Source organism: Lampris incognitus, chromosome 9 (assembly GCF_029633865.1).
Source record: "Lampris incognitus isolate fLamInc1 chromosome 9, fLamInc1.hap2, whole genome shotgun sequence".
Classification (NCBI taxonomy): domain Eukaryota; kingdom Metazoa; phylum Chordata; class Actinopteri; order Lampriformes; family Lampridae; genus Lampris; species Lampris incognitus.
In genome coordinates this window covers 53,534,862-53,560,868 of record NC_079219.1, presented here as the reverse complement: position 1 = coordinate 53,560,868, position 26,007 = coordinate 53,534,862, and the positions used below count along the sequence as shown (strand labels likewise).

The 26,007-nt window shown below is 48.7% G+C and overlaps 1 protein-coding gene across 2 annotated transcripts in view; it reads left to right on the top strand.

Moving 5' to 3' along the window:
* The window catches only part of zgc:158766 (uncharacterized protein LOC100009641 homolog), a 51,743-nt gene that overhangs the window by 5,733 nt on the left and 20,003 nt on the right, over positions 1 to 26,007 (top strand). For both annotated transcript variants that reach the window (XM_056286289.1, XM_056286290.1), the window contains exons 2-13: positions 7,424 to 7,621; positions 9,958 to 11,245; positions 15,092 to 15,292; positions 15,709 to 15,832; positions 17,014 to 17,107; positions 18,946 to 19,032; positions 20,764 to 20,880; positions 22,726 to 22,824; positions 23,549 to 23,691; positions 24,342 to 24,480; positions 24,690 to 24,812; positions 25,822 to 25,986. In XM_056286289.1, coding sequence (XP_056142264.1) covers positions 7,424 to 7,621; positions 9,958 to 11,245; positions 15,092 to 15,292; positions 15,709 to 15,832; positions 17,014 to 17,107; positions 18,946 to 19,032; positions 20,764 to 20,880; positions 22,726 to 22,824; positions 23,549 to 23,691; positions 24,342 to 24,480; positions 24,690 to 24,812; positions 25,822 to 25,986 — 2,778 coding nt within the window. The remainder of the gene's footprint in view (positions 1 to 7,423; positions 7,622 to 9,957; positions 11,246 to 15,091; positions 15,293 to 15,708; positions 15,833 to 17,013; positions 17,108 to 18,945; positions 19,033 to 20,763; positions 20,881 to 22,725; positions 22,825 to 23,548; positions 23,692 to 24,341; positions 24,481 to 24,689; positions 24,813 to 25,821; positions 25,987 to 26,007) is intronic.

Below are 26,007 nucleotides of genomic sequence, written 5' to 3'. Positions count from 1 at the left end.
AGACTTTTAGTAATAGCACGTGGCAGACCTGAAAATAGAACATTACAGTAATCCAGTCTGGATGAAACAAATGCATATATTAGAGTCTCTGTGTCAGACATGGACAGGAAAGACTGAATTTTAGCCATGTTACATAAGTGGAAAAAAAGCAGTCTTGGTGATTTCTTCAATGTGCTTATCAAATGAAAGGCTGGTTTCAAACATAACACCAAGCTTTTTGGCTGCCACATTTTGTGAAATCACAGAGTTGTTGATTATTATTGTTACTTGATCAAATTGTTGTCTGTGTCTAGCAGGGCCAACGGCCAGTATCTCAGCTTTATCTGATTTAAAAGCAGGAAATTTAGTGACATTCAATTTTTCACAGCAGCCAAGCAGGCCTCTAAATTTGTAATTTGAATAAGATCATCAGCCCTAATAGGCACATACAGCTGAATATCATCTGTATAGCAATGGAAATGTATTCCCTGACTGTGTATAATTTGGCTAAGAGGTGAAATATAAAGAGAGAAAAGTAGAGGCCCAAGAACCGAGCCCTGAGGTATGCCATATTTAATGTCAGGGAATTTTGATGTAATATTATGCCAGACACGGTGTTCTTCCAGATAAGTAGGACTTAAGCCAAGAGAGCTATGCTAGAGGCACCAAATTACAATTAATTCTGTCTAATGTATGGCAGCCAAAAATCTTGGTGTTACGTTTGATCCCAGCCTTTCCTTTGAAACACACATTAAAGAAATCATCAAGACTGCCTTTTTTCACTTACGTAACAGCTAAAATTTGGTTTTTCCTGGCCATGGCTGACACAGAGACTCTTAATACATGCATTTTTCATCCAGACTTGATTACTGTAATGTTCTGTTTTCAGGTCTGCCACATGCTAGTTCTAAAAGTATGCAGATGGTTCAGAATGCTGCAGGTAGAATCCTAACTAAAACTAGAAAAATTTGACCATATTACACCAATTCTTGCCTCCCATCATTGGCTTCCTATCCATGTTAGATCAGACTTCAGGGTGCTTCTGCTGACTTATAAAATCCTAAATGGGCTTGCCCCATCTTACCTGTCTGATCTCCTTAAACTGTATATTCCATCATGAGCTCTTCGCTCTCAAAATACAGGGCTTCTCTGTGTACCCAAAGTTAAAAAGAAGTCGGCAGGCGGCAGGACCTTTTCCTATTTGGCCCCGTTCTTGTGGAATAACCTGCCTGCTGCCATCAGACAATCAGTCTGTTGAGTCCTTTAAATCCAAATGTAAAACTCATCTTTTTGCCATAGCCTACAATTAGCTGTCTTTAAGTTGAGTGCTTCACAACATGTACTGCATGGTGGGTCGGTTTCTGTCTCAGTGAATTTACCAACCCCTGTTCTGCTGACGAGATAGTATATAAATTATTGACTATTGCAAACTGTTCTCTCACATGTCTTTTCTCTCTCTCTGAATGATGTCTTCTCCTTTCTCTTCTTGTGTGTGTGTGTGTGAATGGTGTGACGTGAGTCTGCTTTGTGTGCACGTGCAGTCTGTCCTCCTCCCAGGTCTCTGTGGTGATGGTGGTCGCCACCTGGACACTGCTTGGTATCCCCCTCATCACATTTTCTTTTTATATATCTTATAAATCCATATAATTTTGTTATCCTGTTTTAGTGTTATATCCTTCTGTCATTCAGACATGTGACTAATGTGTGTGTGTTTTTTTTTGTCTACATGGTGATGCTGGTGATGTGGCTTGGGTCCTGGGCTGTTCTGGTGGTGTCTGGACACTGCTTGGCATCCTCCTCATCATATTCTTCATATATTTTATAATTCCATTATAAGGGTTATCCTCTTTCAATATTGTATTTGTAAATTGTGTAAATACAACAGCCATTGCACGTTGTGCGTCTTGGGAGAGAGATGCCTCCTCTGTTGCTATCCCTGAGGTTTCTTCCTATTTTTTCTCCCTGTTAAAGGTTTTTTTAGGGAGTTGTTCCTTATCCAATGCGAGGGTCTAAGGACAAGATGTTGTGTTGCTGTAAAGCCCACTGAGGCAAATTTGTAATTTGTGATATTGAGCTATACAAATAAAATTGACTTGACTAATAGTACACAGTGATCAGTGGTGTCAAAGGCTGCACTGAGGTCCAGTAGTAGAAGCACAGAGGTGGAATCAGAGTCCATAGCACGTTGAAGATCGTTCACCACTCAGGTCAGAACACTTTCATTAGATTGACAGGACCTGAAAGCCAATTCGGAAGGTTCATATAGATGGTTTTCTTCTTTAAGGTCGAAAGGTGTTGATACATAACTGGCTCTAGTACTTTAGAAAAGAACGGAGGATTAGCGACTGGTTGATAGTTATTGAGAGACCTTGGATTAAGGTGCGGTTTCTTAAGTAGAGGTTTGATCACCGCTGTTTTAAAACTGCTGGGAACAGTGCCAGTAGTAAGTGATAAATTAAAAATGTCTAGCATTGTAGGTCCCAGGAAAGGCCAGAGGTCTTTAAAAAGTTTTGCTGGTAAAGAGTCACGTAGACAAATAGTTGATTTAGAAGTTTAGAAGTTGACATAAGCTTAGTCAAAGTATCAAGAGAGATGGGGTCAAAAGCTGTCAGTGACTCATTGCATAGATATGAATTTGGTAAGACAGGTTCTGCAGGAGTTGCTGGAGTTGAAGAACTAACTTTGTTTATGATCTCATGAACCTTGTTGCAGAAAAAGTCTAGAAGCTCACGGGCCATGAATGGAGAGCAGCTAACAACAGTTGCTTTTTAGTAAATTTAGCTACAGTGTCACAGAGAAATCTGGGGTTATGTTTATTAATATTGATTAAGCGAGAGAGATACGCCACTTTTGCAGCAAATGAAGCACGCTTGTATTTCAGTAAACACTCATGCTAAGATGCTGCTTAAGAGCACGTGTATCATCGTTAAACCAGGGCGTAGGCCTCTTTAGTCGCCTAGCTCTTGTAGTGAGTGGTAAAACTGAATTGAGGAGACTAGAGAGGGCCATATTTAAGTCACTAGTGATAATCAAGAGTCCATTTCTACAGTGAAAGGAGCCAAGGCTTCAGGCAGCTGCAGGCCAAATGCACCTACAGTTGACGGACCAATGTGACGAGTGGCAGTTACATCTGTGCCAATATTAACAGGACAGACCAACGATGATTCAAATATAACGAGAAAGTGATCTGACACAGCAGATGTGGTTGGCAAGACATTCAGATCAGAAACAGCTATCCCTTTAGATAAAACCAAATCAAGGGTTTTATCCCTGCAGTGAGTTGACTCTTGAACAAACTGAGCAAACCCAAAAGTATCAACAAGTGACAGAAAGGCTTTACATAGAGGATCAGCAGCCTTAGTCAGATGAATATTGAAATCACCAAGAATTAGAATCTCATCAGAATCAGTAACAAGACCTGAGATAAATTCTCCCAGTTCTTCAAGAAATAGTAAGTAAGGGCCAGGAGGTCGATAGAATATCATTGCAATGTGGACTGAGTAGAGTCTGTTCGTGGCTGAGGGAGATGGACTTAGAATGAGAACCTCAAAAGATTTGAATTTCGATTCAAGTTTAGAAGTTAAATTGAAGATCGACTTAAATATTAAGGGGACGGGCGTCTAGGTAGCGTAGTGGTCTATTCCGTTGCCTATCAACACGGGGATCGCCGATTCAAATCCCCATGTTATCTTCGGCTTGGCCGAGCATCCCTACAGACACAATTGGCCGTGTCTGCGGGTGGGAAGCCTGATGTGGGTATGTATCCTGGTCGTGGCACTAGCACTTCCTCTGGTCAGTCAAGGCACCTGTTCAAGGGGAGAGGGAACTGGGGGGTATAGTGTGATCCTCCCACACGCTACGTCCCCCTGGCGAAACTCCTCACTGTCAGGTGAAAAGAAGCAGCTGGCGACTCCACATACATCGGAGGAGGCATGTGGTAGTCTGCAGCCCTCCCTGGATCAGTAGAAGGGATGGAGCAGTGACCGGGACGACTCGGAAGAGTGGGGTAATTGGCCAGATACAATTGGGGAAAAAGGGGGGGGGGATATTAAGGTGACACTCCCACATTGTTTATTTGCCCGAGCTACATGGATATAAATACAGTTGGATGGGGACACTTCATTTAAGGGAAAGAAAAAAAAAGTCATTTCAGCCATGTTTCACATGACCCAATCATATCAAAACTATGTTCAAGAATTACGTCATTTATTAGTAAGGCTTTGGTAGACAGCGATCTGATATTTATGAAAATCAGCGGTCGCAAGAGAGACTTGCACGGGGGTGCCTCGCCTAAGCCTCTCCAACCACTACGCGACCCTGTCCGACGATACTCCGGTCCACTCAACTAATGTTCCTGCGATTCTGACTCTTCCCGACCTAGACCTCTGTACGAAAATGGTGCCTACCGACACTGCTGCCGCTTCCCCACCCCTGGTGGCTAGCAGTGTTCAGGTGGCTCACCGTCCATTCCACTGTGAAGCTAAATCAAGGGCCCCATCCCGTGTAATGACCTCCTTTTCCCATCATAAGATCCTGAAAAAGGCTGTGATCAGACGCTCTGGAAGTCTTCCTTGCCCTGAACCGGCAGGGAAATCCACTCTTCGAGCTGATGTCACTGCCTCGCCGCAACACTCGCCTGCTCAGACACCCCATCCCCAGTCAGTGTTTTCAACACACAGTGCTGACCGTGCACTCTCCTGCCATGAGAACCCACAGCTGACATCCCCTCATCCCTTTTTCTCCCAGCTATATTAATAGTCGGTGACTCCATAATCAGAAACATCTGTTTCTTCAATGCAGCCACACACTGTTTCCCAGGAGTCACGGTCCCTGATATCCTGGATAAGCTCCTGGGGCTGCTGCACTCACTCCCGTCCCCCACCAATCGAGTGATAGTTAATGGGGGGGACAAACGATGCAGCTCGCCAGCTGACCAAAAATGACTTCAGTGACCTTTTTAGCTTTTTAAGTACTTGCGGAAAGTCTGTTTTTATTTCCGGTCCTATTCCCACACTGGCCCGCGGAGCAGGACATTTCAGCGGAATCTGCAGCCTCCACACTTGACTCTAGTCCACCTGCAGTTCACAATATAGGTTTTATTGACAATTTTAATATGTTTTGGGATCTTTTTAGGTTTTCGTTGGTCAATCGTGCAGCCGCTTTCGCCTGAAGATAGCTGTGCGCCAAAAATCTGCCGGACCACACCTCATTCTAAGATCAACATGCCCATGGGCACTCGCAAAGATACTTGGGTTGTACTTGGTGGGTGCTTGGAGCAGGCGCGGATCTACAGGGTGGCAACAGGGGTGGCAGCTGCCACCTCTGGGACAGTCTTGCCACCCCTGTTGCCACCCCATTTATAAATCAGATAATATGTTTTTAAAGTATATTTTATGTACATGCATGGTGAAGGTCAATGAGACCCGCACCACACTCGTCTCAAACAGAAGTCGCCGATTTAGAATCCCCCTCCCCCTCACCAGGTGCGGCTCTACGGGGTGGCAAGGGGTGGCAACTGCCACCTCTGGGACACAGTCTTGCCACCCCAGGAAAAAAATCTCTAGATCCACCACTGGCTTGGAGAAGGTTTCAAGTCTTTCGAGTCAAAAGGCTCAAGTCCAAGTCAAGTCGTGAGTCACTGGTGTTGAAGTCAAAAGTCGGGTTGCAAGTCTTCATCAGTTTTATTAACTCAAGTCTAGAGCCATCAAAATTAGTGACTCGAGTCTGACTCGAGTCCAAGTCACGTGACTCGAGTCCACTCCTCTGGAATGTACATATCAGCGCTTCAGCAAACGTAAATATTGCATAAAGCAGTCATTGTCTTCGCCTGCTCCATTTTCCCAGCGGTGTTGGCTTCCCCGGTCAGCCGGTCCTGTCTAACAGATTGAATAAACAGCTGATTCATAGTTGAACTCACACTTAAGCCGCTGCTATTCTGATCAATTGTTTTCTCTTAAAACCTCGTGGCACGTTTACTGTTCTCTCCACCTTGAGAACCAGAGGAACGGCTCCACGGCCGGGCCGAAACTGTGAAGCGATGGCTTTCCTCCCATTGTTAGTTTTCCGCTAGTCAAAAAAAAAAAAACTGTTGTTATTCTTCTTATCCGTCTCCTCCCTGGTGCAACACTGACTAACGCCCGGATACATTTTTTTATTTCTTTGTCTCACTGAGAGGGTTTTGTTTCGGGACGCCGTACGGCACGCAGCCGTTAACGGAGGTAAACAACAATGGCCGTCTTGCGGCGGAGCTGCAACGTGTGGACCGACGCGGCAGCAGCAGTGCAGCCATTCCCCTCCTGTTGACGGCAGCGGACGGGACAACTCCCAACACATTCCTCACCCTTTTACTTACACTCCCCTTTTTATTTATTCTGGTGCATTGTAAATAAATACAGATCTGACTTCTACCCGGTAACAGTCACAGAACAGAGTTATGATCATAGTAACTTTAGTTATTTGAAAGTGCAAGACAGGTAAAAGAAAAGTACCACAAAAGGACCCCCCCCCCACCACCACCACCACCACCACTACTACAATGTAGTCTCTCTTGCTGGACTTTCCCTGGCAGCTCTGTCTATCTGTGGTTATCAGAGGAGGCAGATGCTGCTGCAACACTGTTGTTGTGTTCCATTCGGGAAGGACAGATGGTAGCGGAGGAGGGGGGGTGTTTGGCCTTGGCCCGGACCGCCAAGAGAAGGTCATGGTTTGAACCGGTGGCCGCCAGGCCGGGTCAAGTCCATTCGGGACCGCCGGGGGACCTACAGTAGTTGTAGTACCTGTCCCCCATAAGCCGGGTTGGTTCAGCGTTATCTGCTCTTGCGTGGAGCTCTGGGTCAAATATGAATGAGTTAACGGCCCGCGGTGACGTGATTGTTATTACAGCGAGAGGTTATGAACCCCTCCACTCCCCCCCAACCCCCCCCCTCCTTCCAGTCTGGACTTTCCAGTCCTGCTGTTTGTGTCCGCCGACAGTGACGTCACTCCCTCCAGGTGTTTCCCTTGTCTCCGATGGAAAGACCATCATGGCGGACATTTCCTGCCATGTCCCAGCTTCCTGGCATGTGGCTGGCCGTGCACGCTCATGCACGGCTGTCCGTGCCCGGAGGCCTGGCGCGTGTGTTTATTTAGTCGTGCTTGTGTTTGCACATACCTGTTCACTTGTGGCCATGCACAAAAGGAAAAAAAAAAGAAATGAAAATAATGAAAATAACACATGCTCCTTTTTAGCGATGTTGTTTGTTGTAACCGGGCAGTGAGGAATGTCGCATTTGCATCACATATTTGTCTCGATCTCGGTTTTGCCCAAGATAAAAACGCCCTTAACACGCACCCTCCAACTTTGGCTTTGGGCGTGAGTTCAATACTACAGGTCACACTTGAGATGTTGAAGATTGAAACAACTGTGCGTGATGCATCCTCACTTGTTTTTTGTCTCTCCTTGCAGGACTCCGAGTCTCTGGATAACTGTATCCAAAGTACCCTGTCGGCTCTGTACCCCCCCTTCAGCGCCACTGCCGCCACCGTCCTGTGGCAGCTCTTCAGCGTGGTGGAGAGACAGTACCGTGGAGACGGCCTGCGCTGCTTCATTGACTTCCTGCTTCCTGCCAAGAGGATCCTTCAGATCATCCAGCGAGAAACTTGTGTGAGTGTGCAGGAGACGCGAGGCCGAATTTACCCGCAGTCAATCCATTCATCGGATCGAATCCCCCTGTGACCTCCGGCTTGGCCGGGCGTCCCTACACACACACTTGGCCGCGTCTGCGGGTGGGAAGCCGGATGTGGGTGTGTGTCTTGGTCGCCGCACTAGTGCCTCCTCTGGTCAGTCAGGGCGCCTGTTGGGGGGGGGGACTGGGGGGGAATGGCGTGATCTTCCCATGCGCTATGTCCCCCTGGGAAAACTCCTCACTGTCAGGTGAAAAGAAGCGGCTGGCGACTCCACGTGTATGGGAGGAGGCATGTGGTAGTCTGCAGCCCTCCCTGGATCGGCAGAGGGGGGTGGAGCAGCGACCGGGACAGCTCAGAAGAGTGGGGTAATTGTTGGCCGGGTATAATTGGGGAGAAAAAGGGGGAGTTAACTGTTATTTATTTCTGTATTTGTATTCTTCAGAAGTCGTCTCCACTGAGTCTCGAACCTGGCTACGTGTACACGCCGCAGTAAATCAAATCCGAGCTGTGTTAATCAGGTTATGCTTGCTCAGGGTTTGGCTTTACCACGATAAAGATAATCCGGTAAGGCTGTTTACATGGCCGCTTCGAAAATCGGGTCATTTCCCACTTTTATTGCAGACAGATCTTTGCAAGTTTTCCAACCACCCGCGGTGATTTCTGGGTAAACCACAGACGCGGCTCCGCCGAGGTGGTGAGCGAATGTTTTCTGGCCTCGATTTTCTCGTGAGGTAAGACGTGGGGGGGGGGGGCAAGGGCAGCGAGGACACCCTGAGTGGAGGAGACGAACCAAAATCCTCAATGTCGAAATTAAAGTCAGACCACGAGGACTCATTTAAAGAGATAAAATGGTTCTGGTGGATGAAAGGGAATCAAAAAGCGGAGCAGCTGATGTGTGGGAATATATTTGCTGTGTGTGTGTGGGTGGATGGATGGATGGGTGGGGGGGTGTGGGGTGGGGGGGTCATCAGAGTGAGACAGAGTCGATTGTTCCGAAAACGAGCAGCGAGCCGGCCATCCCGCTCTGAATAGCAAAGCACAGGGAAACTGTGGCCTGCTCGAGAGCCGCCCGCGGGCCCTCGGGTCCAAACTGAAACTCAATATTCACCCCCCCAACAAGCTTTTGATTGCCGTGGGTAAGAGCTCCGCCAGCGAAGCGCTGAAATCTTATTCCTCCGTATTCATCTCTGCTGTGATTACACCGGCCGCGATAGCCGCGCAGAGGCCGGTGGTTTCGGCTAAGCCTCTGCCCCCCCCGAGAGAGGCTAGCCGTGCATGAGAGCCTTTGTGTCAGGGGGCAATATGAGAGGCTTCGGTGGAAGACCGCATTCCCAGCGCCCTTTCACAGCGAGTCGGCGGAAAAGAAAACGAAGCACAAAGGCCGACCCTTGAGCCCCCGTCTCCGCGTTACAAGTGTCTAGTTGTTGTGCGGCGTCGGCGGGGAGATTTGTGCTGCGGTTGCCATAGCCAGGCCTGATCAGACAGGTTCGCTCGCTCTTGTTGGGACGGTCGCTCGCGGTGATTCGTTTGAGTGGGGTCCCGAGAGAAAACGTCTCTCCCCTCCGTTGAGGATACGCGTCTGCACGCTCTGTTGCAGATGGCGGATGGAGTGATGCACACCGCGTTGCAGCTAAAATCACCCCCCCCCCCGCTCCTTTACCCTCGCCCGTGGCCGTCAGCACGTTCACATACACGCATGCATCCATGCTGGGGACCCCGTCCGGTGTTTTGTGTTCACCCTCTACACCAGGGGTGTCAAACTCCAGGCCTCGAGGGCCGCAGTGTCTGCAGGTATTTGTTGCAACCGTGCACTACACCACCTGATTTAACTAATTAGCTCACCTCCTGGATCAGGGAGGGAAAGGAACTAGTTTAATCGGGTGGTGTAGTGCATGGTTGCAACAAATACCTGCAGACACTGCGGCCCTCGATGCCTGGAGTTTGACACCCCTGCTCTACACACACACACACACACACACACACACACACACACACACACACACACACATACTCTTGATCAGTGTATAGTTAATCACATCTTTTTTTTCTCATTTCTTCTCTTCTTCCTCTTTGTCTGTTTAGAATTTCCCCCCTCATTTCCCTTCCAATTTGTGTATCCAGTTCTCTCATTTTCAGGGTTCCACCTCTCACCATTTCTTCTCTTACTCCCTTGTAAAGCCTTTTGCATTGCAGCTCAGAATGTAGTATGTAAGTTTTGATTGGTTGATGCTGATTGACATGTGACACCAGCAGAGGATAATCATGTTGTGTGATAGTGGATATTGACTGTGAGGTCTCTTGTGTCTCTCTCAGTTGAGGTTCCGAGGTCTGCTCTTCTACCATGAAGGTTGGCCCCTGTGTATCCACGAGAAGGTGGTCCTGCAGTTGGCTCCTCTGCACAAGGTCCGACTAAAACAAGGCGACTTCTACCTGCAGATAGTTCCCCTGGGCCGCAAGACCACCAAGCTCGTGATAAAATGCCTGTCAGCCAGCGGGCAGGCCATCGCAGAAATCCCCATCGTGGAGAGCATGTACGGCAGCGTCTTCACCGCTGAGTTCCTGCAGAATGTGACGCGCGACCGAAACCTGCACCCTTTACAGAACTGTCTGCTCACCACCGGCACGGCTGTGTACAGGACGCCGTGGAAGAACGTGGTCAACCCGTTGTTTGTCACCAGCACCGCGGACGCCATCATGCAGGCACACCGTGGCGGAGGCGGCTTCAGGGGCCACATAAGCGCTTGCAGCACCAGCGGATCCACGGGGACCCTGGACAGCCACCGCAGCTCCAGAGAGTCCTTGCATTCTCAGGGTGCGGACTCCATCTTCTCTGAGCCCGCCAACCTGCACAGACCCCTCGCAGACCTCAGCAGCACTAGTGCCGCCCCACAGGACTTGGGCCTCTGCCCGACAGAGGGGCGCATCCTCACAGGAGCCAGCACTCCTACACCCAGCACTAATTCGGAGGGACCCGTTGAAGAGAGTGGGACGGGACGAGGGGGAGATGAGGAGGGGGGTTGGAGAGAGAGAGGGGTAGGGTCAAAGACATTTTCCTTTACTACAGATCTGAGTAACCCAGGCCCTCGCCGACGCCTCCCCAGGGACTCGGTGGCCTTTGAGAGCCGGAGACTCTTCCGGAAATCTTACATGGAGGCCCTGCAAAACCCCATGAACCTGGGCTCAAGCTCGGAGTCCATCCTTGAGGAGGGACCGGAGCATGGCACAGGAATTACCCCGAAGGACAGCGCTGTGACACCGGGCAGCAGCCCGGACACTCGTACCCCCGCCAGAGAACTCCCTTCCCGCAGGTTGGGCGCCAGGGGCTGGCTTAGCGGAGACGACTCAAGGCCAAACACGCCTTTGCTTTATCTGCAGAGGGGGCTGCGGAGTGCTGAGAGGCGGTCGGATAGGCGTTCCAAGTCGCTGGAGAGGAATAACAAGGCCAGCCAGGTCAAAGGTCATCGGGAGCGCTCGTCCTCGGGAGGGTCGGCCAGCATCTCCCCAAGAAAGCTGATGAATGGCTATGCCCTCCGCTTCGGGAAACTGGACCTGGAGGCGGCTTTTCCTGGTTCTGAGAGGAGGAGCAGCAAAGAGGAGTCCAGTATGTATTAATGTCCTGCTGATAAACCTGAAACTGTTGCACTGTGAAAACATGACTGAACAAATCACTGCAGATGACCACATATATAATTTACTGGAGGGAGTAAACATATTATTTCAGTATTGCAGTACAGTGTTATGTCAGTAATTATGAACTTTTTCAGAATCTGCATGGTATCAAAAGATACTGACGCCAGAACTGGTCTGTCTGTGCAAAGGTATTTTGTGGTGGTAGCGTAAAGTGATTTCCTAAGAGCCACGTCTCAATAATATGATTGGACAACCACGTCCAAACTGTGGTTGAGTCATAACAGCCCAGGGCATGTCGGCTCTCGCGTATCAAACGGTTCAGCCCGAGGGCCCGAAAACCAGGTTTCATTCCAGATAGTTTGTGAACGGTTGTTTTTCAGCGTGGCGTGTGTAATCGTAACCTGCAGCAGGAGATTCTTTAAGCCGGTCGACCAGCAGAGTCTGAACCGATGTGAAGAGACAGCTTGTAATTTTCAAGCACTTACTCATCGTTGATAGCTTTCCTTTCAAAAGTCCACGTTGTGTATTTTTTGGCATGTTTTAAGAGACAGGTAGGGGCCCTACCCTGGAAACAGGGCTTGAATCCCAACCCATAAACGGCTCTCAGTTTGTTTTGCTTTGTGTGCGCTCATTCACGGTGGTTCAGGAAAGCGGCGATGCAAAAGTGCCTGTCGAGGATATCACGCTGCTTTATGGAGCACAACCGTTTCCGTGTATTGAAATGTGCAAAAAAAAAAATTTTTTTTTTTGAGTGAGTTTATTTAAAATCTCATGGCCTCACACAGTGCTGGAGTGCACCCTGGAGGGTGCGTAGTATTTCATCTAAATTTAAACCATACGAGAATTTTCCCACTCAGATATAGTTGTTTTGTTTTGTTGTCGAGATTACCTCAGCCGGGATTAAGTTTCGGGTGTTGCAAAGCGGGTTTCCCACAATGAGACCGAGAGCCATGAAGAGTCGCCGTGAAGCCACAGAGGATCCTGTAACCCACCAAAGGGTCTCCGGTCGGCCGGCTGTGAGATGGCCTTGCACTGGTATTTGGACTGGGGGCTGCGCTCATCCCAGATTGGTTACATCGCTTACAAAAGCGTCCTTTGTGAAACCTCTCAGCCACCGGGGACGCGCGAAAAGCCTCTCAGACCGACTATACCTGTGTTGTTGTTGCAGAATCCATTCACTGAGAAACAGGAGACCTAACCTGTGCTGACTCACACTGCCCTTCAAATAAAAAGGCTCGGGCTTTTAAGAGGGGTAGAATTACCCATAGTTAGGGGGCCGTCTGGGTAGCATAGCGGATTGTTCCGTTGCCTACCGACACAGGGATCGCTGGTTTGAATCCCGTGTTACCTCCGGCTTGGTCGGGGGTCCCTACAGACACAATTGGCCATGTCTGCAGGTGGGAAACCGAATGTGGGTATGGTTGCTGCACTAGCGCCTCCTCCGGTCGGTCGGGGCACCTGTTCGGGGGGGTGGAATAGCGTGATCCTCCCACGCACTGTGTCCCCCCTGGCAAAACTCCTCACTGTCAGGTGAAAGGCAGCAGCTGGCGACTCCACATGTATCGGAGGAGACATGTGATAGTCTGCAGCCCTCCCCGGATCGGCAGAGGGGGTAGAGCAGCGACCGAAATGGCTTGGAATAGTGGGATAATTGGATGGGTACAATTGCCCCCCCCCAAAAAAAAATTACCCATACTTTGAGACAGCCAGCACCGTACTCCCAAAAGACAGCGCCCCTGTAATTTATGCGGCCTGTGTTTGCTTTTTAACAATAAATCCAGACCGGCATAACCTGCACAGGTCTGGTCCGTCACCGACGGCTTAAAGTCGTGTCAACCAAGGGGCAAACAAAGCGTGCTTTCACACAACGCCACATACGGGGGGGGAGGCTTTGCTCTACATTTGTCACTTCCTCTCAAAACAAAGCAATTTAGGAACCATGCAGCAAACACAGGCACAGCCGCGCAGTCACACAGGAAGTGCATCGACGGTTTGAAGACAATAGAGGTTGAGCTGGGAGGGTTCGCTGTCACAGAACACAGCAGGAAAACACAAGAGGGACAGACGCCATTCAAAAGACAACACCCAGTGTGTGTCTCTCGCATGCAGACCTGCAGAAACACACCGCCTCTGTTCTGTGCCTCAAACTACCGGCATCTGTAATGCCGTCAGAGGCGGTGAACACGTTCATACAGTGCTTTATTTTTTACACAGGCATTATACTTCAGTCTCATGAGCCAACACAGACCTGTCCATGCTTCTTACCCATGTCTACAGCTGGTACACATAGGTAGGAAGCATGGACGGGTCTGTGTCCATGTGTACAGCTGGTAGCTGAGGTAGTACTCACAAAAACCTAAAAGGATCCAGAAGTCTGGCTAATGGTCATGCAACTGCACCAACCAACAAGGTTATCTGTAGGACATCACAGGCTGCTGGAAAACGTGCCTCGTGTAGCGTGTATCAACCATAACGCTTCACCTCAAGTGCTGGAAAAGCAGATAAGGAATGGGAGGCCGGCTACAGCCCTGAAACCTGTAAATACACTGAGCATTTTACCCAGGTCATATCAAGACGAGGAGAGAGACAGACAGACGGAGCGAGAGAGATGGAGAGAGAGAGAGACAGATTTTAAAAAAAACAGCTTTAATACATTGTCACACATTTACAGCAGCTTTGAAACAAAGACTCGCAGAAATAACATTATGTGAAAAGGTCACTAAAAATGAATTTCATCACTCATCACTGAACATATGATGTCATCATAACACCACTGATTTACTCCCACCACCACGCTACCACGTTCATTCATTTATGACGTTTAAAATTAGTTAAAACTCTGGCTTTTACCAGAGAGGTGAAGAGAGAGACAGATAGAGAGAGGGAGACAGACGGAAAGAGAGAGAGAGACAGATAGAGAGAGCAAGCAAGAGACAGAGAGAGACAGACGGAAAGAGAGAGAGAGACAAATAGAGCGAGAGACAGACAGATGGAGAGTGAGAGACAGACAGAGAGAGACAGACAGAGACAGACAGACAGACAGAGAGCATGAGAGACAGACAGAGAGACAGAGAGAGACAGACAGACAGACAGACAGACAGACAGAGAGAGTGAGAGACAGACAGAGAGAGAGAGAGAGATACAGACAGACAGAGAGAGAGAGACAGACAGACAGAGACAGATACAGACAGACAGAGAGAGATACAGACAGACAGAGAGAGAGACAGACTGACAGACAGAGAGAGAGAGAGACAGACAGACAGAGAGAGATACAGACAGACAGACAGAGAGAGAGAGAGAGAGACAGACAGAGACAGACAGACAGAGAGAGTGACAGACAGAGAGAGAGAGACAGACAGAGACAGACAGACAGAGACAGACAGACAGAGACAGTGAGAGAGGGAATACTCAGTTGAAGAGTTGGCAGGCTCTTGGGTGCCTCAAGGCTAGGGTAATGTCTGTAAACATTGATTCCATTTGGGAATGTCAGGAGCAGCGTTCCTGTAAACAGAACCTCTGCACTGACGAGCCTTTAGGTTGAGATATGGTGGTCCATTAATTCCTGAGTTGCCATGCGGCACCCATGAGCCAATCCACGTAAACACCTGGTCTCTATGATGACTCAGTATGAAGTCACCGCTGGACCACACCCATCTTGCCGCTAATGAACACTGGCTTCACAAGGTCTTTTGTAATAGAGCTCGGAGGTGAAAGGAAGCCTCTGCAGCTCTAATAATGTGTTCACCCACGGCGACCGGTTCGGTAAATACCATCTATCGGTCTCCGCCATGCTCACTCTTTGTGGTCGCCTCGACAGGACAGCTTGATGTCAGCATCGGTGGCGAGAGGCAGGATGTCCACGCCAGAGAGGAATGTCACTCTCCCAAAGCAGCCAATGGGACCGCTATCCAGCCGGCCTCGGCAGCAAGCCCGCCCTCGCACTATGACTTGAACCTTCCCAAACTGGTGGCAGATGTCAACCAGACACTGCTGGCATCTGGTGCCATCGTTTTACCCGGTAAGTAACAAGAGATTCCGACACATCTGTCTGTACTTGGCTGTTGTTTACCCCCCCACCCCCCACCCCCCGTGGGCTAGCTTATGTTCTCCTCTTACACACATTTGATATGACACAGTCATTCAATAGCCTCATACGTTCTTCAAATCACATGCGATCAACAACCAGTCCTGTTGCTCTCGGCTTGTTTCACACGTATGAGAACTGGGGTAAATTTGTATTACTTGAATTTCGCTGAACGACGTGGGTGCCCAGCGGTTTCCACCGTCATCTCATAGCGAGAGGATGGCGGGTTGATCCCAGGCCCTTAACTTTAGAGTTTGCATGTTTTGCGAGTCTGGTGTCTGGTGGCGGAGGCTCTGCGTTGGAGACCCGTGCCAATAAACCCGCACCTGTCGGCTGTTGTTCTCCCCCAGGAAACAGAGATCGCAGTGGGAGGGCCGTGCTGCAGGTGTACAGCAGGAGTCGGGTGTGGGCAGGTGACGGCTACACGGCCAGAGACCTCACCTGCCTGCTGGGCTACTACTATTCCACACTGCGGTAAGTCCCTCATCCCCAGGCTGGTTAACCTCCATGCCGGTCCCTCATTCTGTCTGAAAATACTGTGCTCCTTATTACGCCAGTGGTTGTGAGCGATGAATATATTATTACACCAAAAGAGCTTCAAAATACATCACAAACTCACAGTTAGGCACCATATTCATCCAACAATTGAATCCGTCAAGTTGAGAATTAAAACGAATGACTCTTAACGGCCTAAAGTGGTTTTCCATCAGCACCACAAGAGGTTTGCTGATATTTTAGGTTATTGATGAGGCCTTTGCCTTTCTTTTGTGCAGCATATGATAAAATGTGTGCTTCTTTTTGGAGGAATGTATAGATCCAAATAGGGGTCTGGGTGGAGTGGCGGTCTATTCCGTTGCCTACCAACATGGGGATCACCGGTTCGAATCCCTGTGTTACCTCCGGCTTGGTCGGGCGTCCCTGCAGACACAATTGGCCATGTCTGTGGGCGGGAAGCCGGATGTGGGTGGGTATGTGTCCTGGTCGCTGCACTAGCGCCTCCTCTGGTTGGTCGGGGCACCAGTTGGGGGGGGGTTACTGAGGGGAATAGCGTGATCCTCCCATGCAGCGACGTCCCCCTGGCGAAACTCCTCACTGTCAGGTGAAAAGAAGCGGCTGGCGACTCCACATGTATCGGAGGAGGCATGTGGTAGTCTGCAGCCCTCCCCGGATCGACAGAGGGGGTGGAGCAGCGACCAGGACGGCTCAGAAGAGTGGAGTAATTGGCCGGATACAGTTGGGGAGAAAAAAAGGGGGGGGATCCAAGCTGCTTTGAAAACCTTGTGATTCATTGATAAATTCACTATAAATGGATCAGAGGAACTGGGAGTCACACACTGAATTAAGCGCTCCAAAGCAGATTTACTCCAGTACGGTTAAATCCATGTTTGATTTCTTTGACTTCACACCTGAAGAAATTTTGTATCCTTTATCCAATTATTTATTTATTTATTTTGGGATGTCTGTGTCTTCAGGATACTATTTCATTCACTATAAACGCCATAAGGTTGTATATTCAGGTCATTCTACTTTATTGTGCTGTCCTGTCCTGTTCCCACAGCGGTCTGGGTAAAGCTGATTGTATTGCAGATGAATGTGTTGTTTTGCACACCGCTGTCAGTGTCGGACGTTGTGGTTAACTGTGACTCTGGCTCTAGGAGGGAGAGGCGTGAACAAGGCCTGACAGTGCTGATAGACAGCAGGAGGCAGCAGCCGCCTCCAGCCCTGCTCTCGTCTCTGTCTGAGCTCCAGGTGAGCCCGATGCAGAAGATATGCAATTACCTCTCCAGCCTGCCCACGGAGGGAGATTGTAGGTCACACCAAGCCTTTTAGAGCAACACACTCGCTGTACCCACAGCTGCACTACGAAATTTGTGATATTGGGCTGTACAAACAAGATTGACTTAACTTTACATCCCGCACACCTTTACCTCTGACCAGGCTTGATTTTATTTTCTCATTTAACACCAGAACGACCGGGATTTCACTCCTACCTAGAACGACCATGGGCCGTCAAAATGACCGCCGGTTTTTAAACTCTATATTCTGTCAAGATAAATACCCAGTGGAGATATTAATGCATTACATATGTTAGTATGTCTGTTATGAAACTAACTGACACCAAAATTAACATTTTAACAACTTTAATACTATTTTTCAAACAATTTAAACTGGCCAACGGCTGTAAATACTGCAGCACCTCGGTGGTAGACGTGGTGCATCTGAAACGGCGTCTGTAACCAGACATGTTGGCAATAATCAGAAATCAAGCTTAGACTATTGCTCTGCACTGGAGAACACTAGTGTGTTTCTAGGACAGAGCCATGAACTTCACGAAGGAAATGACGCGACCAACACACGTCATAAATAGTGACATGACGCGCACCATGGCATGCAAATTAGGTGGATCTTATCATAACTTTTTTGTGCAATTGATCTAAAACTCATTGTAATGCAAATATATGCAATTTTAGGAGCATTCGGGGAGCGACAGGTCTGTATCTTTTTTCCCCCCACAAAGTTATTAAACTTTGAAAATCCAAAATAGTCAAAATGACCGCGCTGGTCGTTCTCATGGTAAAGCTGAAATCCGCACCTTTTTTCCCTTAATAAATGGTTGTACTGATACCAGTGGTCATCTGTTCCATGGTTAGAGACACTCTGCAGTCTCCGTATCCCGCTGTTGACAGGAAGAAAAAGATTCAATCTTGTTTGAGGAGTCAAAAAAAAATATTAAAAAGAAAACAAAAAAAGATTGAGACGTGATGCTGATGTGTCCATGATACACCTTGTTTGTAGTCCTACTTCACCTTGTTTGTAGTCCTGCTACACCTGGTTTGTAGTCTTGATACACCTTGTTTGTTGTCCTGCTACACCTGGTTTGTAGTCCTGCTAAACCTTGTTTGTAGTCCTGCTAAACTTTGTTTGTATTCCTGCTACACCTGGTTTGTAGTCTTGATACACCTTGTTTGTAGTCCTGTTGCACCTGGTTTGTAGTCCTGCTACACCTGGTTTGTAGTCCTGCTGAACCTTGTTTGTAGTCCTGCTACACCTGGTTTGTAGTCCTGCTATACCTTGTTTGTAGTCCCAGAAAATCAGAGTCAGCAGGTCTGTTTCTCTTTGCCTCCTACATCCACTATATTACACCACTGTTCTACTGGAAGACGGACCGTCTGTCCAGCTGAATCGCCACATCCCGCCACATTTCAAACAGAAAAAAATAGCGAGAAAAGTCCCGGAGTGCAGCTTTAGAGCTGCACCGACTGCAGCTCCACGGCGTGTTTGTGAGGGGGCTGGCCTCGGGGCTTGTGCCGAGGGACTTGTGCTCACTTGTCTGTTTTTAACCACACACCAGGGCCGCTCGGCTGCAGCTCCCCTTGTAAGAGACCTGTCATCACGTTATGGTGATTAGCTAATTACAGATCTAAGAATGATAATTCAGTGAACCTCAACACGCATATAAGTCACTTTAAATACACATTTCACAACACGCGCCTCTTTAGCCGTCTGTTTGCACCGTACTGTATATTTTCATTGCGACTAACAAGAAAAAAATGCACGTTTGTTTTTGTTTTGTTTTTTCTCCTCAGACGTTTGTACCAAATGCACTTTACTCGGTTCTGCTCCTGGTGGACAAGGAAGGACCTGCCAAGCCCGAGAGGGACGTCAGCGTGCAGGTAGTTAAACACTGAGCGGGATCGTACGTCAGCTGATGGGGTGAAATGTTTTCTTAGAGTCAGCCTCAGCCTTTGTGAAGTGTGTGTTCAGCTCTCCGCTGCCTGGAGGAAGGACAGCCCGGTCGTGCAGCAGAACAGACCTGTGTTTCCTTTACGGGTCGACTTGTCTGACGGGACTGTGACGTATTATGTACGTACCAACATCCTCTGGGCAGCATAGGGACATGTCTTAAAACAGGACTATCCCTAACAAAGTATGAGCAAAAATGGTCAAACCTTCTATTCATTAATGACCAAGTGACGGAAACCGCGTGTTCAGGGATCCGTCTGGGATCTTCTACAGAACCTCAAATGTCAAAGCGGCCGTTCCACAACGTCCTCATCAGAACCGTACCAAGACGATTTGCAGTCAATGTGGATTGCATTGCCTTGCGTTGACTTAAAGCGACAACAACGGTGACACCGCATTTGTTGTTGAGGATGAGCCCAAGTTTTATCCGAGGCTTGTGGAAATCTTACAGTCTTGTAAATTGCGATGAGCGTCTGTTTGAGTCTCTCTGTGACCTCTCCTGAGTAAGCCACCAGTCTATGAGGGTATTGTGTGGATGGATATTTGGTGTACAGTAACTAGCAAATCTCCATAAAGCGTGGCCGATGTAGAATAAAATGAACCATGGGAGTCCGGGTAGCTTAGCGGGCTATTCCGTTGCCTACCAACGCGGGGATCACCGGTTTGAATCCCCGTGTTACCTCCGGCTTGGTCGGGCGTCCCTACAGACACAATTGGACATGTCTGCGGGTGGGAAGATGGATGTGGGTATGTGTCCTGGTCGCTGCACTAGCGCCCCCTCTGGTCGGTCGGGGCATCTGTTCGGGGGGGAGGGGGAACTGGGGGGAATAGCGTGATCCTCTTACACGGCTACGTCCTCCTGGCGAAACTCCTCACTGTCAGGTGAAAAGAAGCGGCTGGCGACTCCACATGTATCTGAGGAGGCATGTGGTAGTCTGCAGCCCTCCCCGGATCGGCAGAGGGGGTGGAGCAGTGACCGGGACGGCTCGGAAGAGTGGGGTAATTGGCCGTATACAATTGAGGAGAAAAGGGGGGGGATATAATGAACCCTGGCCTATTTCAGTGGTAATACATCGACGTGTCAAGCTTGCTGGACTGTAGAAAGAACAACGTGAGCTTAACCCCGGTATTCCTCCATTTATCCTGGAAAATCAGAATCGGAATTTGTTCACTTGTGAAGTCTAAGCAAAGCAAGATTTGGACTTGATGCGTTGCTCCCTGTGACACCGCTACAAAACACAAGTAAAAAGAGTTGTTAGAAAATAAACGTTCGCTGGTCTCTGTATGCTAGAAATCAGATTTAGTTATCGCACTAATGCAAATATTAGTAAAATCTTTGTATATGCCGATATGAAACGAGTGTCTGTTTTCCTAGACAGACTTGTCAACAGAAGTTCTTATCTGTAGTCTCACAAAGGCAACACATTTTTCAGAAGTGACATACACCCCTATCGTTTTACAGTTTATTTTCCCGCTTATTTTACTGTTTGTTTTACATCACGCTGTTGGTCAAACTCACGTGGAGTCACACTCGTGCATGTTGACTCTGGGCTGGAGGCAAACAGGAAGTGCCCTACGTGGCTGGTGTTGTTGCCATGCCTTTGAAACAGGAAATGGCAGACTGGGGTCTGAGTCGTGGTTTTGTGTTTGTCTCGACACAGACCGAGCTGCTGACATCTCTGAAGGCTTTGTTGAAGCACATAGACGGCACGCAGCTCACACGAGACCTGGAGGGCGCCTTCCACTACGACCACGCCCTGTGGATCCACTTCAGACAGGTAGGGCTTTGACCTTCATCCTCACCAGGTGATAGAGAGAAGCCAGAATTGGTCAGTTCAAGAGGTGGGACCAAGTCATGGTTTTCCAAGTCACAAGTAAGTCTAAAGTCTTGGCACTCGAGACCCAAGTCAAGACTGGCAAGTCCCAAGTCCTAAACTTTGAAGTCCTGAACAAGTCCTTATGCATGCTCCATCAAACGTTATGCCATTTCAACAACTACAACAACAGAGTAGTAGTTGATATACTAAATTCATGCAAATCATGAATGAATGTTGGGCGGCACGGTGGCCCAGTGGTTAGCACTGTTGCCTCACAGCAAGAAGGTCCTGGGTTCGAACCCCAGGCCGTCCCAGGTCCTTTCTGTGTGGAGTTTGCATGTTCTCCTCGTGTCTGCGTGGGTTTCCTCCGGGTGCTCCGGTTTCCTCCCACCATCAAAAAGACATGCATGTTAGGGTTAATACTCCTGTCTGTGCCCCTGAGCAAGGCAGTGGAACGAAGAACTGGAGTTGGTCCCCGGGCGCTGCAACCGCCCGCTGCTGCTATACAATAGGGTGGGTTAAATGCAGAGAACACATTTCATTATAACCTGTACAATGATAAAATAAAGTGGCTTTCTTTCTTCTTTTCGTTTTAAAATTTGTATTTAGTACAGATTGGTTCAAAATGGATCTGTAGTTATGGCAATGAAGAGGTGATTGGCTGCAGACATTTTTAAAAGGTTTTTATCTTTGGGCTTGGAGAAGGTATCGAGTCTTGCAAGTCAAAAAGCTCTATAATGTCAGAATTCTCCTTACAAGCTACAACCTGACAAAGCAAATGTTTTTGCAAATGCATTTTTTTCATCCATAGTTGGTTTAAAGTATACAAACAAGGGGCGTCCGGGTGGCGTGGCGGTCTATTCCGTTGCCTACCAACACAGGGATCTCCGATTCAAATCCCCGTGTTACCTCCGGCTTGGTCGGGAATCCCTACAGACACAACTGGCCGTGTCTGCGGGTGAGAAGCCGGATGTGGGTATGTGTCCTGGTCGCTGCACTGGCGCCTCCTCTGGTCGGTCGGGGCACCTGTTTGGGGGGGCTGGGGGGAGTAGCGTGATCCTCCGACACGCTTCGTCCCCCTGGTGAAACTCCTCACTGTCAGGTGAAAAGAAGCGGCTGGCGACTCCACATGTATCGGAGGAGGCATGCGGTAGTCTGCAGCCCTCCCCGGATCAACAGAGGGGGTGGAGCAGCGACTGGGACGGCTCGGAAGAGTCGGGTAATTGGCCAAGTAGAATTGGGGAGAAAGGGGGGGGGGTGTACAATCAAGGGTCCCTGCTTTCAAAATGTTTTGTTGAACTGTATTATCCTCCCACCCCCCCCCCACCCCCACCCCCCGGCTATGCTGATACTGCAGGTCTTGATTTTTTTGCCTTCATCCTGTTTATTTGACTGCTTGTTTACATCTGCTTTTAAAAGTGACCCATATCTGATTCCTGTGCTTCTTCTTCCATGACTCTTTGGTTTGCACTTGAAACAACCGGCATGCGTCGGCATACATCAGAGTTTGGTCACTGATGTGGAAGCAAACGGCCACGTGTTTTCGCCACATCATTCAAAATGTGACAAGCGTGTTAGGGTGTCACATTTTGAATGATTTGCAAGTCACAATAACCTGACAAATCGGTGGTAGATTAACATTTATTTATTTATTTCCACAAAATCAGATCCAAAAATATCCGATTCCTTGTGCTTTTTTCCCCCTGGTTACAGGGTCATCATACATATCCGATCCGTGCCGAATGTGAACTGGGTCATTGGCACCGGGTGGTCTGAACGTAGCCTCTGTCTTTCTCTGTCTTACAGAAAATTGAACCGTTTGCCAGCAGCTGTAGCACAGCCATCTCATACCTTCGGGAGTCTATCAGCACACTAAACAGCACCGGCAACCTGAAGACTTTCAAGGTCAGACCCACCTCCTCGCATTCAGTCCTTCTGATTTATGTGTCTGTTCCACACACAATAGCTCCCTGCAGGCCCCTTTCCTCTGGGCCGCATATCTTAGCCGGAGTAAATAGTTTGTTTTATAATTAACTTCCTCTGCCCCGTGCTCTGTGCTGGCTAAGCAAGGAACTTGGCAAGATTTCCTTTCAAGTTTAAAAAATAAATAAATAAAAGATGGAATTGGGCGCCCAGATGACCACATACCATGCAGCATCAGGTTTGAGACGGACTCGAGACCTTTATGCATGTCTTGCCATCCCTCTTGATTCTGCACATCCCTCCTGGGGATGAAAATGCCTGAAAGCCAAAATAGTGTTTAAACTGATTCCAAATCCTCAGAGAGGTTTTAACAATCGTGTTTTTAACAGGGGGAGGAGGAGCGATGGATGGAGGCATGTGCTAGAGCTGCCAATGACACAGGTTTAAGTTGAGAAAGCCTCCACAGCTAACCAAGCAAGCAGGGAGTGAAATGGATCATATCGAAGCCAGTACTGTACCGGTCTAAGATTAGCGGCCCAGTAATAGAACCTGAAATTTGGTAAAGCCATTCCTCCGAGTGGCTTCGGCCCAGACAAAACATTCTCCGTCTGTTTACAGCGTCCAGGGCAGCCACAGAGACACAGAATGTTCTGCATTAAAATCGCTGATGGCCACTTTCTGCCCGTTATGCGTGTGTTTCCTTCAGGAGGTATCTGAAGTGCTGGAGCAGCAGCGGTGTCTCATGAAGTGTGTTCTAGAAGACGCCCGTCTGAACAGGCTGCGTCTAGAAGGCGGCACGGTGCTGGCCCGCATCCGGAAGGAGGAAGCCTGTGAGAACGAGAACTTCAGGTACATTAGGAGGATGGCATGGGGACCCAACCACACGAGGGTGGTTATGATGTTGTACAACTACTTTATGGGAGACTTGTTCCCTGAAGCGTGTGGGAAAATGACTCTTATTCTAGAGTATAACAAATATTTTATAGAGAAAGAAACAAATGGGGTGTCCGGGTAGCATGGTGGTCTCTTCCGTTGCCTACCAACACGGGGATCGCCGGTTCGAATCCCCGTGTTACCTCCGGCTTGGTCGGGCATCCCTACAGACACAATTGGCCGTGTCTGCAGGTGAGAAGCCGGATGTGGGTATGTGTCCTGGTCGCTGCAGTAGCGCCTCCTCTGGTCGGTCGGGGCGCCTGTTGGGGGGGGGGACTGGGGGAAATAGTGTGATTCTCCCATGCGCTACGTCCCCCTGGCGAAACTCCTTACTGTCAGGTGAAAAGAAGCGGCTGGCGACTCCACATGTATCGGAGGAGGCATGTGGTAGTCTGCAGCCCTCTCCGGATCGGCAGAGGGGGTGAAGCAGTGACCAGGACAACTCGGAAGAGTGGGGTAATTGGCCGGGTACAGTTGGGGAAATTGAAATCAGTTTTTTTTATTGATACATCAAATGATAGAGCTTTGTCTTTGCTCCTTTGCAAGCTCTTTGTCTTTTCGTTTAGGGATGCTATTGAGATGGTGAATGCGCTGTACAACCAAGTAGACGAGGAGGTCCATAAGCTGGTGATCCTGTCCAATAAGTCCCAGAAACAGCTAGAGGGCTTGCTGGAAGTGCGTAAATTTGAGGAGCAAACCCAGCAGGTTGGCTCAGAGTTTTTGCTTTGCTTTCGTTTCAGCTCTTTACTACACTTTATTGACTTTTTGTTCCATAAACTACTGATACTTGTTCTGTGTAGTTTGCTATCTAATGGTCAAGTTGATGGATAAAATTTTGCTAAATAAAATATAAGACTCGCTCACACCTTTTATTGACACTGAAATTTGTTCCTCTGTTCTTTCTGTTTTTCCAGATTAAGCTATGGTTCAGCGTGGAGGGAGAGAAGCAGCTTGTACCTCTGGACTCGATGACTCTCTCTACAGCCACAATAAAGGATATGAGGCAGAGCTTGGACCAGTTTCTGGAGGAGTCTGTGGTAAAGACTCCAGATATAATTAGAACATATTACTCCTCTCCTTATTTTGTTATTCATTTCCACCACTTGCTGGTCTCGTGAATCAGACGAATCTTGCAAGTTGATGACGTTGATCTTTCACAGGAGATTTCCTCTGGCCCCCTTCACATTGAGACTGATTTCAAGACAAGTTAATTGGGGCATCTGGGTAGCCTAGCGGTCTATTCCATTGCTTACCAACACAGGGATCTTTGGTTCGAATCCCCGTGTTACCTCCGGCTTGGTCAGGCATCTCTACAGACACAATTGGCCATGTCTGTGGGTGGGAAGCCGGATGTGGGTATGTGTCCTGGTCGCTGCACTAGCACCCCCTCTGGTTGGTCGGGGCACCTGTCTGGGGTGGAGGGGGAACTGGGGGGAATAGCGTGATCCTCCCACATGCTACGCCCCCCTGGTGAAACTCCTCACTGTCAGGTGAAAAGAAGCGGCTGGCGACTCCACATGTATCGGAGGAGACGTGGTACTCTGCAGCCCTCCCCAGATCGGCAGAGGGGGTGGAGCAGTGACCGGGACGGCTCAAAAGAGTGGGATAATTGGCCAGGGAGAAAAGGGGGGGGGTGATAAATAAATAAATACATTAATTGGGCCAACCAAAAAGTGGATGGTGCAATCACAGCCCCAAAGGCCGAGAAGTCAAACATTTTTACAATGCAGTGATTTCCACGATGACAGCCGACACTTCCTCATCTCAACTAGCTTCAGTAGTCACCAATGCCAGCCATTGTTGTGGGCAGCGTTGTTGTGCTGTCTCATTTCCCCTTAGCTCAGACTTCACAGCTGTGTTTGGAACATCTACTTTTTGGCCCGCCCCTTTGTAAGTGCTCTCAATGAGAAGTAACACCAGACCTAATCTCCAGAATGATGGTTGTGATCAACACAGGAGATTGGTCTTGCTTGTAAGGTAAATCACCAGCATGACTCAGACACGAGTCATCAATCAATTGACTGGTCTCGCTCTGAACCCCAACAGCACCAACAGAGGCTTGGCCTGCAGCTGGTGAAAGAGTCTCCAGAGTCGCTCCCCGGTTCTGTCCTTCTAGACTTTAAGCAGCATCTGGGCTCCATCTTGAGCAGGGTGGAGCAGAGGAGGGCCCAGCTGGATGTCCTAACCAACCTATATGAGTTTTATGACACGGTAAGCATTGAACATTAAGGT